The 17,955-nt window shown below is 35.3% G+C and overlaps 2 protein-coding genes across 3 annotated transcripts; one reads left to right on the forward strand and one right to left on the reverse strand.

Moving 5' to 3' along the window:
- The first annotated feature begins 431 nt into the window (after positions 1 to 431).
- On the forward strand, positions 432 to 6,337 carry LOC105228083 (endocuticle structural glycoprotein SgAbd-2). Of its 2 annotated transcripts, none has more exons than XM_011207704.3 (4): positions 432 to 581; positions 3,722 to 3,897; positions 4,241 to 4,316; positions 5,216 to 6,337. In XM_011207704.3, the coding sequence occupies exons 2-4, from the start codon at positions 3,725 to 3,727 to the stop codon at positions 5,360 to 5,362; spliced, it is 396 nt and encodes a 131-aa protein (XP_011206006.2). In that variant the 5' UTR covers positions 432 to 581; positions 3,722 to 3,724; the 3' UTR covers positions 5,363 to 6,337. The 2 variants fall into 2 exon arrangements, with proteins under 2 accessions (XP_011206006.2, XP_011206015.2); XM_011207713.3 differs by having other exon boundaries at positions 435 to 590.
- Positions 6,338 to 6,439: 102 nt separating this feature from the next.
- Positions 6,440 to 7,712, reverse strand: LOC105228098 (uncharacterized). Its single transcript, XM_011207730.4, has 2 exons — positions 7,553 to 7,712; positions 6,440 to 7,462 (listed from the first exon to the last, which is right to left on the reverse strand). Exons 1-2 carry the CDS (start codon positions 7,589 to 7,591, stop codon positions 6,440 to 6,442), a joined length of 1,062 nt encoding a protein of 353 aa, XP_011206032.2. The 5' UTR covers positions 7,592 to 7,712.
- Between the last annotated feature and the right edge of the window lie 10,243 nt (positions 7,713 to 17,955).

Here is a 17,955-nt window from a genome sequence, read left to right on the forward strand (position 1 = left end):
CTCGCCAGTACGGCAATGCATCGGTGGCAGCGCTGCGCTGCTTGCGACTCCGTAGCTTGCTGTGATGATGTGCTCTCGCTAGCAGCAATAACAACACAATAACAACAATGCTGCTATTAACTGGTTGTTGCAGATTCTGTTAGTGACTCGCTGTTGCTATTGTTGTTGCACTTCGCATCACCGTTGATGATGCGGATGCTCTTTCGGCTCCAGCTCTAGCTTTGCGCTGAATTCTGTAACAACGCTGTTGTTGTAGCTGCTGTTGTCGACTTGCCGCTATTCTTCTCTCACCACCGGCGCTGTTATATTTATCCCTTGTTGTTGTTGTTGCATTTGGCTTGACATAGTGCGCAAATTGCATTGCGGCAAATGCGATTGTCGGCTGGCAAGCGTTGCCGCTCCGATCGCGCCACAAAAGTATAAAAGCATTTGATTTTATTTGGTTAGCCACAACAGTTTTTTGACGAGCCTTCAAGCGAAGACGATCTCAAGTTTTAAGCGCGAGCAAGTGTCGTATACGGTTTGGCTAAGAAAAGCTGCACGAGTACTAGAAATCTAATAAATAAATCTCAATCCTTGAAGTAATAAAGGTTCAGTTGCTAATAAATATTTGTGTGTGTTGGTGTGTGCATGTATTCATATCCTTCGGGTTGTTTATAACATGATATTGTGTTTGAAACGAGGATGTTTCTTGGCCTCGTTGGTTTTGAGTTCAGCGTATAAGAAGTTAAAGGCTTTAAGCTTTTAAAAGTGTTGCAACATCACGGTCTATACACATAAACTTGAATGTTGTGTATATACATATTTTTACATTTCGTAAAAATGTGGAATTATATTAAAATCGAAAGTTTGTTACTTACAAAACTCCAGCAGAGTATTAGAATTTTTCGAAATAACAGAACATCTCGCTCGAAGCAAAAGCTAATGTTGTTGTTGGTAGTTTTTATTTGAAAAGAAGACTAAGTAAATGGAAATCAATTACAAGAAGTTTAATCTCAATTTACATAAAAAATATCATGATTTAAATTGACTGATTTAAATCAATATATGTTCCATCTGGAGATAGATCTCTAATTTAGATTATGTTTCATAAAACTGTTTAATTTTTATGTTTTTTTCTTTTAACATGATTGCTTCATGAAAGATAAGGTTTCTAAAGGTGTTTCAACTGAAATGCAAATGCCGCAATTAACAAGAAACCTTACATTTAGAGCATACATTTGAAAATAATCCCGCCAAAAAACCTTTTTTTGACGTCTTCCAAATTTTGAGGTTATGTGAAAAAGGTGTAGTACAAAATTTGTTTGAAATGAAGCCCGCAAAGAAACCTTATTTTCAACAAAACAGCTTTTCACTTTAATTTGCTGAAGATTGTAGTCTATGAAAAAGGAAAATAAATTTGTTGTAATTCCATTTAAATAAAAATGAGAAAATATTCGAAATTGTGAAATCATTTTCGCAGTAAATTATAAAAGTTAATTGCTCGGTGGGTACACACAAGCAAGCCGCACTTAGTCGTCACTGCTTATAACAAAACTAGTTCAGGTTTTACATTTTTGTGGTTAGAATAGTGCATTATTCATCTCTAACAATAATTATATTGAAAAGATAATTTATTTCGCGTTCGATTTTATATGAAGTTAAAATATCTAGAATCCAAATGAAATATTCATAAATTAAATTATTATAAATTCCTAAACATTACTTATACATATAATTAGAACATTATTGAGTTCAAGTTATTAATATTTTATTTAGATGAAATTTGTGTTAGAAAATGTTACCATAAATAAAAGTTCAGTCATAAAGCATTTTTCGAAAAAATATTATATAGGGAGGGCCATATAAAATTTTAAATTTCGAAGATTGTGGTCCTGCTTGAACCAAATGTTGTTTTCGTTCATCAGCTAACAAAATCATTAATAAAAGATTATTTCAAAGAAATAATTCAGTCAAAATTGCTTTTAAGTTTTCCTAAAAAATCTCACATTTTTTATTTTTTTTTATTTTTGTTTCGGAAGTTTTTTTTGCATTTGTTTATAAAAAATCATCTAATTAAAATAAGCAGTTATTGAAACCGTTGGTCTCGTTTGGAACAGATATTTCACTCTAACTTAAAAAAATAATATACCAAAATACAAGAGCAACCTTGTTTTATCATCATTGATGTAAACTCAAATTTATTTCCAGTCAGAGTTCACATGGTATTTATAGCATTTTCGGCTTTAAAATAGGTCACAATCGTGGCTCGATGTAAAATTCATGAATTGTTCTTACACAATTCCGGGTGTTTCGACGGATGTTCTCACGCAAATGCTTCAATATAGAAAAAACAATATCGTAAAAACAATCACCATCATCCTGATTGAACTGCTTTGACGTGGTTTTTTTCTCAACTCGTTTTTTTGCCTCCATAAAACCATGTATCAACCATGTTGGCCAAAATTAATTTCTCAACTAATGAGAAAAAGGTTTAAAACAAATTTTAATTTTTGTTTCACGAATTTTCTCAATGAGCTATAGCTTTTGGATACCATTACCCTATTAATAAAGAATTTAACAAAAATAAGTTGTTTTAGAATTAACATTTTTTCGCGCTTTTACACTTCGTGTTCTCCTATTATGAAAACTATTTTAAGCTAGGGCTCGCGCAGATCCATAACTTCAATAAACAAGAATTTCAATTAAAAAATAAAGTTTGCAACTTTCAATTTCAAAAAATAGATTTTCAATTTTTAACCTCAAAATCAGGATTAAACAATAAAAATTAAATTTTAACTCAAAATTTTTGAATTTAAAAATTCGAAACGTTGTTTATCTATATAAAACTATGAAATCTGTCTAAAAGCCTACAAAATACAATTTGTTATGAAAGTCTAACATTTCTTCTAATATTTACATACATCCTAAAGTTATACAGCATTTATAATACGGCTAAATAATGGCCCAAGCTTTATCACAAAACTAAGTGTAACCACGCTACCCCACGGCAACACAATTTAGCACGTCACTTTTTTAGCTAAAGACTTTCTTGGATTTTCGAGTCATCAGAAAATACTCTGACGTGTTCATTTCACTCAAATTTGTAATTATGAATTTTAAATTAAACTCAAAAATCTATTCTACAATTTCTAAGTTATAGAACTCGAAATAGTTAAATAATATTATATAATAAATTATAGTCCACTGATGGTAAAGCGCGAACATTCTTGTACGCATTGAGAGCTTTAAAAATATTTTCCGCACCTTTTAGAGGATAAAAAAAATATGAATTAGCTATAAATTAGCTATAAATAATGTAATTTGACGCGTTGGATGAATATGAAATTATGTAAATTGGATTTCCAAAATTGCTGTAAAGAGCACGCTTCGAGCAATCAATATGCCAACACGCGCCCACGGCCTAAGCGCGTTACCTAGCGTTGCGCTTCATGGTAACAAATACTATATGTGCATATACATATACAAGACATACTATACATACATATATTTGTATGCATCTACGAACCCACTCGCATACATAAATCCCACCTAGACACCGTTGTAGCGCCAGCAAAGACAATTGACTCCACTTACAATTTGCAAAACATGAAAATTTGTGCGTTAAATCGGTAAAAATTTTAAAAATAAACCAATTGTTATGCTAATTATACTTTTAAGGTGCAAATTTGATAATTTGTATATTTTAAGTTTTGTGTGTTTGCATTTTCCGCCTTTGCAGATCATGAAGACTTCATTCCTGTTGTTCGCTGCTGCCGTTGTGGCCACACTCTCATTCATTAGCAGCGTCGATGCACAACGCGGTTTGCCGCTACCACAGGCTCGCGGCTACGAAGCCAACGCCGTCATTCTGAAGCAAAACTTCGATCTGAATCCCGATGGCTCGTACGCGTACAAGTAAGTTAAAGATGCTGCCAAGAACACTAGTAAATGTGCAAGCAAAAAAAAACAACAATTAAAACGAACGGTAAAAAGTAGTCATTAAACATTTAATAACCGTTTGATCAACATAACGGTTACTCACAATCGTTAATTTAAATTTTTTAACGATCGCTTTGACAGGTTAATTGATCTTATTCCTATAAGTGTTTAGCTTTAACTAGAAGATCCAACAAGGTACCATTCCCATGAATAAATATAAATAAACATAAATAAATATACACACATACATAAACATAGTAATTCATAGGTACATTAATATTTACATTTATATTCGTTTTTTTACCGTTCTCACTCGCAGCTATGAGACAAGTAACGGCATACGCGCTGACGAGGCGGGCTACTTGAAGAATCCGGGTACACAAGTGGAGGCACAGGTGAGTTATTGCTATATTGAACAGTTTGCATCTGAATTTGCATAATTCGGCAATAAATTGGTTGCGCATGCGCAGTGCGCGGAATATAAGGTCTTTAACGCACTTTTTGGCGTAGTGTAATCGTCGCTTACAGCGATCATGCGCAGTTGACGTGTGAGTATGCTTTTAGGCGTTAAGTAGGAAAGAGACTGACTTTTGGAAAGAAACGTGTTAAATTAAATGCTTTTTAGGAAACAAATAGTGCAATAAAATCATCAAAATTTTTTTCCAAATATTTTCATTAAGTTTCTGAAACACAAATTTCAAAAAAATTTTTTTGGTACAAATATTGTATTTTAATACTGAATTTATAAAATCAATGCTCATGAATTAAAATTTCAAAGAAATGGCAACCCTTTCTAAAACATGTCTGGAATTAAAGTAGTTTGAACATAAACAGGTGGCAACCCTGTCAAGAGTAGTTTGAGTTGAAAGCTTTCTCAATGGCTTTATTTCGATTACCACCTTTAATAAAATATTTACTACTATTATAATTTAATAAATATAAATTTAGTGGCAACCCGACAAAAATTTTTTTCAGCTGTAAACTACTTAAACCGCTTTAATTTGAAATGTAACTGTCTACGCTATTCACCTTATTTTTTTCCTCTTGTAGTTTTCAGATAGGTGGCAACCATTCAGAAATAAAAAAAAATTTCTCTAAGCTTTCTTAAACAATTTCAACTTGCATGATTTCTTTACCTTTTAATTTCTTGGCTTCAAGTAATAAAACAAGTGGGAACTGTGTCACCTATTACATTATTTTTGAAGATCTTTTTATTTACATATGTATATTCTTTCTACTTATCACCATCCTAAAAATGGTTCATATTCCCCCTCTCTTTCTCTCTCTCTCTCAGGTCATGCAAGGCTCTTACTCATACACCGGTCCCGACGGCGTCGTCTACACAATCAATTACATCGCCGATGAGAACGGTTATCGCGCTGAGGGCGCACACATACCAACACCACCGGCACCACGCGCTGGTGGCAGGTTCTTCAAATAAGTTCCCCAAGAACGAAGAACCAATCCCTAACTTAATAACATCATTACTTACATACATACGTACGAGTTCATACAAGTAAGACGTGATCAATGCTAATTAACGTGATATTTTGCAACAACCACAATGATACAACACACAGCCTTAAGACACACCTAACTTAAAACCGGAAGCAACAACACAACGTACATGAATAACGAAGAAGAAGAAAGACGCAAAGAAATGCAGCAACTACACTACAAAAAACGGCAAACTGTGGCAACACCGAGTAGCAGAGCTTAGCTATAAATGAGGCTACTGATAAGCTTGGACCTACATATATACAACTTATATCGTGTACGAGGACTGTAGGCCTATTACTGTTGTTGAGATCTACTGAAATGACCTCGTGTGCAGCACCTTTCTTAAGATCACCCACACATTTTCTTTCTACAAACAAGCACACACGGCTATATTCTTACTCATTTAACTTCTAACACTTTTTTATATTTTTATCTAACAAATTTGATCGATAATCAATCTATTTCTATCCAACTTATTATTCGATAAGTTAATCGCTAACATGGTTTGTGATTTCTTAAACTTTTCTAACCTCACTTTCGTACTTTCAACTTATTCCTTGTGTCCACATTCCCTCCTTACGCGCGCTACCAACTACCGATGCGGCAGCGTGTGCTGGCAATCTCCACGTATTTTCCACTTAAACCGTAAACGCCAGCGCACACTGTTCCGTGAAGACAGTTAGAATACCTACTCATGTACCTTATCTCCAGAAACATACATACTTACGTAACGATTATATGTTTGGTAATTTAAAATGCTATTTTATATATATCTTTTTTGTTGTAGTATTTAAGCAATTTATGTATTTTGAATATTTACGAATATTTGCTAAAAACGTGAGTGATTACAACAAATTTTCGATTTCTTGTAAGTACAGCAATCAGGCAATAAATAAATTGCGTAAAAACTCATTAACTTGGTCTTTTCATACATATAGACACATATAGACACCATATATACATAGACACTCACGCCTAAGCAGGCAATACAACCCTGCGTCTACCAGCTGCTCTCAAACTACTTTCTCAGTGTTAAAGTTGAGGCGCGTCGCGAGAGATTACGCGGTATTTGCGTGGGTGGGCGTGGACTCGTTGCTTTACTTTTCGGGGGACTGCTGGAGCGCGATATAATGCTACGCGTCGGGAAGCCAACACTGCTCTTCTTGCTACTGACCGTCGAGAGCGCGTTTGGTGAAAGACTTTTCAACGGATGTGCGCGACGCTGACGCATCAGTTCCTCATAGATCGGATCCTCTTCGAAGATCACCAACAAATGCAATTTACGCGAGTAGTTATTCATGAAGTTCATCATCTTCGCTATTGTTTCGGTTTTGTAGTCGGTTTTTATTTTCGAGTTCATTTCTTGCAGGCGAAATAAGCGCCCGCTACAGTGCGTGTGACTGCCGACAATGCCGTCAACGAAGTTCAGTTTGGATGCGACTTTCATGACCAACGTGATGGTGCCGTCCGGTGCGAGCACCTCTTCGGGTTGTATAATGTGTCTTACGCGCAAACGTTGCAACTCGTACTTCAGCATGCGCAGATTACGGTTGATGTAGGCGGCAGCACGCTTCTCGGGCACAAACACCGCGGCGAGCGGATCGAGTGGTTTCTCCAGTGACTGGCCGAACTTGCGGTAGGCGAATATGGTCGTGACCAATAGCGTGCCGAGCGCCATAATACCCATGAGCGAGTAGAGTATTTGCCAGAGTAGCGCATTGGTGGCCGCTTCGATGGAGTAGCGTGGTGCGCGTTCCACATAATCGTTGACGATGTCCAGGAAGAGCGCATGACAATCGCTAACCGATAAACGGTTCGGATGTATGCTGATGGGTATCTTTTGGTTAAGCAACGATGTTTGGCGATTTGGAAAGATAAAATTCTTCAATGACGTCCAGAAGGCAGGTCCACGTCTCTTCTGCAAAATCAATTCCGTACAGTGTTCGGTGGCCTGACGAAACCAAGTGACACAAGTCGTACTCAGATCGAGGTCTGGGTGTAGCGCTCTGCAAAAGTGTTCCATAAATGTGATTGGCGTGAACTGCGTCGGCGCGCATGTAGTTGAAGGCCGATAATGGAATAAATTAAATAGTTGGCCATTAAATGAGTTGAGAACTCGCTGTTTACTTACATTTTCTTTATGTGAATTTTTGTTTATTTTACTATACATTGCCCATTTGACAAGTTTAAAAAAATATAATTCTATACTACTATGACATTTTCGATAGAACGCGTAGACAGTTTACTGAACAGTTGCCACAAAGGCATATTTTCGAAAATTCCAACAAGTTTTTCGCAAACAAAATTTTGAAAGAACTGCAAATATCTAAGATAGAAAAAAAAACATATTTTTTATAAACAGTATCTTGCTTATTTCCTGAACTTAGTGCATTAAGTGTGAGACGAAAGTTGTAACACTCAGAAGAAAATATAGAAGACTCTATGTAATATATACATATGTTGCCTTTTACGTTTTGGGATTTGGCAGCACTAATGTAAAAATCTGAAATCTTACAATTTTATCGTAAAATTTGACACTTTCGGTGGTATGCGTACTTATACGAGTTGTCTTTAGAACTTAAAATATTCTTCTCGACCAAAAATGAAACTAAATTTCGAACAGTTTCGCGCGATTATTTTTATAACTTTCAACGTGAATTAACTCATCAAGAATGCATAATTAAATTTATGACGATCAGGCTCCATCAAGAACCAGTTTTTATCGATGGTATGATGAATTCATTCAAGACTGTAGATCACTCCAAGATAAGTTTCGGGGAGGTTGTCCAAAATCAGTTATTGTATCAGAAACTATTGATGATGTGCGCAAACTTGTTATTCCAAGATCGTCATCTCACCTACCGTCAGATTGAGACATTAGTAGAACTAGCATACATACATTCAATATTGCATGGACGTTTGATTGTAAAAGAAATTTCACGTTGGATCCCACATAATTTGTCAATCACTCAAAAAAAGGCTCATGTCGATTAGTTGAAAGCATATAAGCAAAATACGGTAGCGGCCAAACACGTCTAAGATTTGCCAGGTGATGAATCGTGGATTTATGCGTATGAGCTCGAAACAAAACAGCAGTCGACTGTATGGAGGTTTCAAGATGAGCCGAATTAAACTGGACAAATGCCATCAGAACAACGCATAGTAGGACATTCTGAGTGCAAAACAATCATTTGTGTGCCAGATGTCCTTCAAGAAATCAGGAATCCCAAACGCCGAAGACGGATCACTCTTCACTACGGCAATGGGTGCTCTCACACATCAACGGAAATAACTACATTTTTGAGCACTGAAAATATTGATTTTTTATTCTCGTTCGCAAGAAGAAAACTAAAACATTGACCTCGTTTTTAGGCATCTGAAGAGGCGGTTGATGCGTTCAAAACTCATGTTTTGGAGATACCTCAATCAGAGTGTGTATACAGGGTTTGTCCAGAAAGTAATAGGACTGAGTTGATAAAAAAAAATTATTGAACCAATAGGTACAAATCTTCAAAAACTTTCAAAATAGGCTCCTTCTGCGTCGAAGCAGCGCTGACAGCGCGATTTTTAAGCATTGAAGACGTCACGGAAGGCATTCTCCGGAATGGCTTCGAAAGTCGATGTGAATACTACTCGGATCCCCTTTGTCGTCTCAAAAGGATTGCACTTCATCAGGAATGTACTCAAAGATCCATGACTCGTCACTTGTGATTACGTTATTAAAAAATTGGGAGTCACTTTCACACATGTTTCAATTTTCGTGGCACACTTTCACTCGCCGCAATTTCTGGCCGTCAGTGAGCACCTTTGGGACCATCCTTGCGCACACCTTGCACATGGTCAAGTGCTTCGTCACAATATCATGAATCACAGATTTTGATAAATTTAACATCTGGGCAATTAAACAAATACTTAGTAGACGGTATAAGTTCAGAACTTTGGCCAAACGAATCACGTCTTTGTCGAAGTCGCAGGTCTCCCGGCACGGTCTTCATCAACGACCTCTTCCCGGTCCTCCAAAAAACGACTGGTGCCACCGAAACACATCACTTCTTACTAAAGTAACATCTAGGTAAGCCGGATTGATCAGATAAAACGTCTCTGTCGCAGATTTACCGAGTTTAAAACAGAATTTAATCGCGTACCTCTTCTCTAACGAACGCTGCATTTTCGACATTTCAGAAACAAGTCGTGCTAAAATGTTTGCCCTGACTCTCCAGGTGCTCGGGGATAACTGGTCAATCTCGGTAATAGTTGATTTCAACAAGACGGTGGCATTTTCTACAAATCACAGCAATCTATAGATTTATTGAAAGAAAACTTCGGTAAGCAGATAATTTCACGTTTTGGACCGGCCGATTGGCCGCTAAGATCGTGTTATAATTAATAATAAATAATAAATATATAAGTCCAACGGTGTGAGACTTTTTCTTGGACTTGGCGGTATGTAAAATCTGAAGCCTGTGCGGACAATCAAGAATGTTTTTTTGAATGATAATAAACATGCCCATAAATTTGAAGTTTCCGTTTTTTTTTAAGGGGAAACCTCGAAATGGATAACCTTTTGGGTACACATTATTTTGGTTTTTCTAAGAGTTTAATTTTTAAATCCAATTTGTAAGCTTCTAATGAGCTTTGATGCTTTTTGGTGACAAATCTTATGTATAAAAAATCTTCCCAAAATAGATGATAAAAATTATTTTTATACTTTTTTTCTTTTAACCTATTTGTTTATTCATTTTCGTACTTCTGTATTAATTCATCAGCATGGTCTTCATGGTCTTTTGAAAGTTCCCGGCGCCAGTGGCAACGAGTACACCTCACCGGGCGGCGTGTGTGGAACCGCTTGTCTCGGTGGTTGTCTTTGAGCGCCTTGACAATTCAGCGGACCCGGCCGACCAGAACCACCGGTACAAAGAGGTATTTGACGAGCCTTGCGGAAGGGTGTCGCATCGGCGTTGATTGTGCGAACACAATTTACCACAAGCAAAATGAAAGTAAACAGTGAAACGAAATTTGCGCTGTTCATAATGTGTTTTGTAAACAAAATTAAATTCAGGCATTACCGCTTATTGCTTTTTATATGAGGAAAGTTGAATTTATTTGCATAAATTAACGTGCAATGAGTACGAAATATTAGCTAATATGAAACAGGTTTTGGTCAGTTTTTAAGAGAACCACACTGAAAAAAGAGAAAAAAATTTTTTTTGTTTATTTACTCCGCGAATAATTTTTATTTGTTTATCTATTTTAATGGTATTGCCTTGTTATAAATGGTTTATGAGTCGTATATTTCAATATATACATTAGAAAGATCAATTAAACGCAAGAGGTGTAATAGACTATTAATAGAATCTATATTTTACTTCGCTACCATCTATCAATCGTAAAACATTTAATTTCTTATTGCAAAAAATTGTTTTCTTACTTCGTGATTATTAAAAATTTAGACACCTTTAACTATCGGCAAGCAGCCGAAAAAATGGAGAAGCCAGACGATATTTAAATACTTTTTAAAGTTTTTACTCACTTACAGTCTAATAAATAGATTTTGCTTAATTATCAGCGGATGACTCGAAGTTTAATCAGCAATTTATATAGATTTTGTTACCGTTTATTTTATGTCGCGTTTTTTCTCGTAAATTATAAAGGGCTTCCCAATAGTAATGCTCCCATTTCCGTCTCAGAATATTTTTGAAATATGCAATATAATTTTCGGCAATCAATTCTAATAATATTTTAGGTAATTGTGTTGAAATATATTCAAAATGATACAGAGTCAGAAAAAGAGCTACGATGTTTTTTTATTTGACTTCACAAATACCCAGTGGCGGCTAGAGGCGAAACAAACTTCGAGTGTTCACGTCAGCTCAACTATATACCAAACACATGGTACTTAAAACAAGTCTCATTTCCTTCTCTGATGTTTTATTAAGATTGACCATTAGTGGAAGATTTGTTTCTGGAGTCCATAACTGTGTTTAAGAATCTCGATAGACGATATCACACATCATATAGCTGGAAATGTTTTGGTTTTTGGAGTAATGGTTTTCTAAACGCTTATATTCATACCTAAATAAATGTTGTTGGGTTAATCTCTCAAATTCCTTTCAGCAGTAAATATCTTATCGTCGGAGACCAAAAGGTTATTAAGAAATATATAACAAAGTATTAAAGAAAGGAATAGAAGAAGCCTCTTTTCAAGATAATTGAAAAATAAATATGCTTCGCAATATATGTATACCAAAAAAATACCAGCTGCAATGCGGAGAACAGTAAAATATTATGTGGTATTTCTACCCAATACAGAGATCTTCAAAAACCCTTAGAACCTTACTTAAATTAAGGCCTCAATATTGCCTTCCTTTCCAGAGAGGAGTGGAATAACGGTGAGATGGTCAGGGATAGTAATAAGTATTAACACGGTGCTGTCTTCTGTGCTTACCAAAATACCAATATCGCCTTCGGACTACCAGATACAGCAGTGTCTTTCAAGCAGAAATCAAAGTTAAAGAAAGGCTTCTGTTTCTGACAAAAGGTGTGCTCACAACAATATAGCCAAGTGGCTTTAAAATCACCAAAGCCTCTCAGGGCAAATAATGCCTTGATCTCTTATTGTATCTGATATCTTATTTCACGAAAAATCTGTGATGGGTAACGGACATAGTAGTATTCTTGGCAGTTATGAAGTAGATGCACTAGTCACCACTCTGTTATTAGATCTATAATGAGGAAATATAAACATATGCCTCTGACTACTTGTGAATATAGCATCAGTATATATGTCATATGTAGATATAGCTTAGTCTAGATGGAAACAACTCTGGGGTTTCTCACTCAGTAAGCAACCGTGACATGAATGGAATATGGGCCGTATATGCCGACTATTGAAATTCAAAAGGAATGGTATTAGAACTGTAGTAATAGCAGTCTTATTGGCAAGTATGCCAGGAGACTGGAGTAAACATACAATGATTATTGTAAAAGCTATCAAAAGGTTTATACTTAGAATGAGAAGAGACCATAGAACATCTTTCAAAAGCAAAGTCGAGGTCGCAGTTGAGGATTTCTTGACGATGTCTCAGACGTTCCCCATATAAAAAATTTGTATCGATGAACTTGATTAGGAGCACAGCGTTATTCAGAGAGGACATATGTTAATAGAGTGAGGAGATTTTAGTCCCGATAAAACACACTCAAAATGCTTATGTGCGTCATCACTCACCTTACCAACCATTCAATTTTAAATATTTTCAACATTCTATACACACTAAACGTCAAAAATTTACAACAGAGAGGCCCTTTAATATTTTTTGAAATTATTATTATTTTTATTTACATATTTTTTAATTTTTATTTGTTATTACATCCATACTTACGTAACTTTGATCACGTTTTTGTTTATTCTGGGTTTCTACTCTCTTCCATCACATTTCTTTCCCGTATAAATGGGCAACTACTCTAATTGGCTTAACTAGTAGTCAAAAGCCACTTGTAAAGTTCTGTTTGCAGCGCAATTTCATTTCAAAATAACTCGCCTTATACATACAAGAATGAAGTACTTTTCGTGTGTTTTACTAACGTTTGTGATTATGTCATTAATCCAGCAATTTGTGTGTTTGCCACTTGACGACAGCGACTACCTCGGCGGTTTGGCAGATATCGGTGCGAACGTCGAGCATGCGAATGTCGGTTCACGAGTGCGACGTCAGCATTATTCCCGCTCCTATCCTGGTGGTTACATTGCTGGTGGCGTATACCAGATCCCTGGTGGTGTGGCGAGCTATGCGCATAGCGCTCACAGGAGTCCGGCTCCTGGGGCTTTGAATTTTGATTATGACCAGGACTACTAAGCGAAAAGCGTATTTATTTCTTCAAACATCAGTATTCCTATATAACCTTCAATTGTGTATATATCCGCAGTTTGATTAAACTTTTTATACTAAATATACTATATATATATAAATTAAAAAAATTAAAAAATAAGCAAATGTGATAAGAATTTGTATTGTTTATGTATTCAGCAGTTAGGTAAATATTTTGATGACAAATTACGATTTAAGTAAGATCGAAAATAAAAGCAAGCAGACGAATAAAAATATATGGGAATGAAATTAAGTTTCGAAGAGAAGAAGTTATAAAGAATATACAATATAATAATATATAGTATAGTAGGATAATAAGCCTTTGAAGTTAAACAAATATGTCAGATTAGCATCCAAGTCTATTTAGTGTCTTTTTAACTCCCTTACGGCTCTCTGAACTTCTATATCGACAGAATCTCTTGGTGCCATGTTCTATATCCATGTCTATGACATTTGGCAGAGCAAAATAAATTAAATAGTCGGTATGTGTACGAATATAATGTTGTAAAAATTCTTTAAATTATTTTATTATGCAAAAGAATTTGATTTTGTATCCAACCTGGATATGTATCAGTTAGTTTTGTTTTTGCATTGTGAAGAAATTTTTCGAAAAATTTTCTTAGAAATTATATAATATAAATATGCACTTATAATACATATAAGAATTCTTTATAGGATCTGACTTTTAGCCTCATTTTCTTGTTTCATTATAAAGAAGTATCGATTTTTGGAGTGCAGAACTTTAGTCGTAATTATTGCTGACGCTTTACTAACAGCTTTCCATTCATTAGAGAGCTGACACATATGTATGTGCTGTCAAGGATTCCACCTTAAAACAGCCGCAGATTATAAATTTTAACTTTTCCCTTATACATATATACCTTATATATTAAAAACGGGAGACTGTAACAGACTGCATTCAGAGTCTTCTATACACTGTGTACACGTCAGGCAGTATGGACTATTGTCGTCATGAAAATAGAACAGATGGTGTCCAGTATTTCAACCAGATGGAAAAGCAGGTCCCCATGTTCACTATCCACGACTGGATGTCTGGCATCAGTCTGTGGTGCCACGGTTCTTTGGATGTGGTTTGCCACAGTTACTGCGATATTGTAAAGCTCTAAGTCTTCTCTCTTTTTTCTCCTATAAACGGCTGTAATAGTCACACTATGCGTTCCTTTGGATGTCAATGGACAGCAGCTTTTTCTCATAACTTGCCGCCTTGCTGGCTTGCTAACTCCACGCGATTTCTTACTTGCCACACTTTACCAATCATCTCAAATATGCTCAGAGGTCAATGAAAAGGAAGGTTCCTCAGGTGATTTTTTTTGTTTTGGGAGTAGAACCAAACGCTGCACCGTCCACGGATAGGGGAACGCATTTGCTGTTATGCACGCGTTGTACATTTTTACAAACAAACTGGTACTTTTAGGAATCTGTTGACTAAGTCACCTATACCAAGCGCTTTGTTGTTTTTAACTTTTTTAGCTAAAGCTAATATCTCATCTTCTGTGACCAAAAATGCTGGTTCTTTATGCAAATTTTCTACACAGTTCCACAGATATCTACGTTCATTTCCTCACACATTTTTTCGTAATCAGTATCAGTTTGAGTAATCGCGAGTCTACTGTACGTTTACCGAAACACTTCTATACCATATTTATAACATAACTTTAGGCGTAGACTAAACATTAGAAATTTCTTATTTTTGCTGACTTTTGAAATGCCAATTGCGAGATATATTCCCTAAGCATGATATTGGAAAATGTAACCCAAGCTACACATTATAATAAAGGATTATATTTTTAATTTTTTACTAACGCTAAGAACATAACTGTAAATATAGATACAATTCTTTATTTTAAGTATTAAATTTTTTAGTTGATTTAGAGGCAAGAAAACTTATAATTAGGCTGTTCACGGTAAGGTGGTTATCGGGTTATGTGATTATTAGATTAAAAATAACCTCTATGCTCCGTGAGCACCCTATGTTGTATGGTTATTTTCTTATTTTAACACAAACAGCTGTTCATTGTTTACAATTTTAGTTCAATGAAATTCCAACTTATAAAATGCCTAAACAAAGTTTAAAAAGCAAAATAATCGAATTTAAAATAAGTTCTGCTATTCAGGAAATGGACTTTATTGAAGGTATGTGCTTATTAAATAATTCGAATTTTAAGGGTTCAAAATATGCTTTGTATAAAATTTGCAGACATCTTGCATAATTTGCTGATTGTAAACAAAAAACAGCTGTTAATAGCAGATTTTCTTATTGGAAATTGGAAATAAGAAAATCTAAATGGAAATGCCATTCGCTTAGTTTTATTTATTTTTTGTGCTGCCATTTAGTAAAATTCCAACGACTTTCTAACACTGGAAATAAGCAAACAACCACATAATCTGTAAACAAGGGCCTAGGTTGGTCAACTTTGGTTATTTTGTCATAACGCATTTTGTTGTGGTTTACTTAATCACATAACCACATAACCCGATAACCACCTTATCGTGAACAGCCTAAATGTTTTCAGGCATATAGAATAATGTCTAGCTGTTCAAATTTGTTTCAAGTTTATTAAAGGAGTACTCCAAACAGAAACTTTTTTTTTAACAGACGCTGGGAGCCAGATCTGGAGAATACAGTGGAGGCAGAAGCAATTCAAAGGCTAATTTATAGATTTTTGCCATAATTTTCAGTGGCATTATCTTGCTGAAGCAGTACTTTCTTTTTCTTTATCGGCGATTTCGTCCTTCAATGGTCCAATAATGCTAGATACGAGTTGATGGTGTTTCCATAATTATTAAGGTAGTCAATAAGAACTATTTGATCCGTACCTCAAAATGCAGACACCTTAACGTTGCCAGCCGACTGTTGCGTTTTTCCACGCTTTTGGAGCGGGTTCATCGTGTGCAGTGCACTCAGATGACTATCGATTCAGAGTGAAATGATGGATCGATTTTTCGTCCATTATCACATGTCGACCCAAAAACTATATTACGCTTGCATATCTCCAATCACTACCCCGAATCATGGACTCGTCTTTGTTTTTGGACAAGAGTAAGCTCTCGCGGCACCCACTTTGCACAGAACTTTCTCATAGTCATGTATAGATGAATGACATGGTATACACGTATGATTTATATCTTTTGCGTGATGGCTATCTCAAACAACTTCACTCTACGGTGATCCAACATTTTTTTGTGAACTTTTTTCATGTTTTTGTCCATAACAACCTCTTTTGGGCTACCACAGCGTTCACCGTCTTTGCTGCTCATTTCACCACGTTCAAATTTTTCTTTTTGCTTCAACTGATTTTTTTCTTCAAAAAGGATTTTTTATGCGAAATTCCTTTTTATCCATTTTTCACAATAACAAAAGTTGCTTTACTCAAAATGAGATAATTCACAAAGTGACCACCGGACAGCTGTCAAGCATGCGTCTTTTGAAGATTAGGACTAACTGAAAATTCTAATAGCGTCATCTATGTACTCGTATAAGGCTGGGAACTTTTCAATTGACCTGTTGATATATGATATTTCAAAAAATTAATTATAATTTAAATTACTTGAATAAATAATATTAGAAAAAAATGCGTTTTGCTTCGTTAGTAAGACTGGCCTTAATTATTCTGCAAATATGAGGGTCATCTGTCAACCAGTTTGCCTATAACAGCTGCTTAAGTCGGTACACCTCAGTAGTGCGTTGTTAAAAATATCGAACAAAGAATTTGTCTCAAAGACGGTCAAGAGATCGTTGAAGATATGCGTCGTTCTGAACGATCTTCGACCTCCACAAATGATGAAAATAGTAAAAAGTGAAGGATACTAGTATGGTGCTTAAATGTCGTCCGGCAAGTGTTAGAGAGATGCCAAGAGAGCTCAACAACTTTCGCAAATTCGTTCGAATGATTTTGGTAGATATTTTGGGTATGAAACGCGTTCTTGCCCGAATTTAAACCCAAAAATGCAATAAGTACCATCGATCTACCACTGTATTTACCAGACTAGGCTCCGTGTGATTTGTTTTCGTGTTCTGCAAACTGAAATTGCCACTCCATGGAACTCGTTTTCAGTCGATCGCTGAAGGAGCCGAAGGCCTTCCCAAAAAGTCCTTATGAAAAGTGTTTCGAGGACTGGAAACCGTTGACATCTGAACACCAAATTGATAATTAATTGGCGCCATTTGGTCTTTCGATGTAACCGACATTTTTGAAAAATTTTGTATAATTCATCGTAAGCCAAAATATTTAGTAATATCATTATATAAAATAGACACAAAATGCCAATCTAAAGTGGATAAAGAGCGGAGAGAAATAATTTTGTCTATACCTGAACTCCATCATCTCTTGGCTCTTTTCAAAAGTTACACCAAAAATAAAGAGCGCAACATGTAAAAGAAGTGAATGCTGTACACAAAATATAATATATGTAGTAATTTATTGTTATAATTACAAAACAAGATTTATATCACTAAATTTATAATATTCTACATATTTACATAATATCTTATAACGAGTAAACAGCAAAGCTATTTTTTAATCATAACAAAATAATTACAAAGAAATTCAAAAACATTGCTTAATGAATGTATTTACAACAACAATTTACAACAAATACAATTATATAAAAACTTATGCACTAGAACATTTTACACACTTACTACTAT

Source organism: Bactrocera dorsalis, chromosome 3 (genome assembly GCF_023373825.1).
Source record: "Bactrocera dorsalis isolate Fly_Bdor chromosome 3, ASM2337382v1, whole genome shotgun sequence".
In the NCBI taxonomy this organism is placed as follows: domain Eukaryota; kingdom Metazoa; phylum Arthropoda; class Insecta; order Diptera; family Tephritidae; genus Bactrocera; species Bactrocera dorsalis.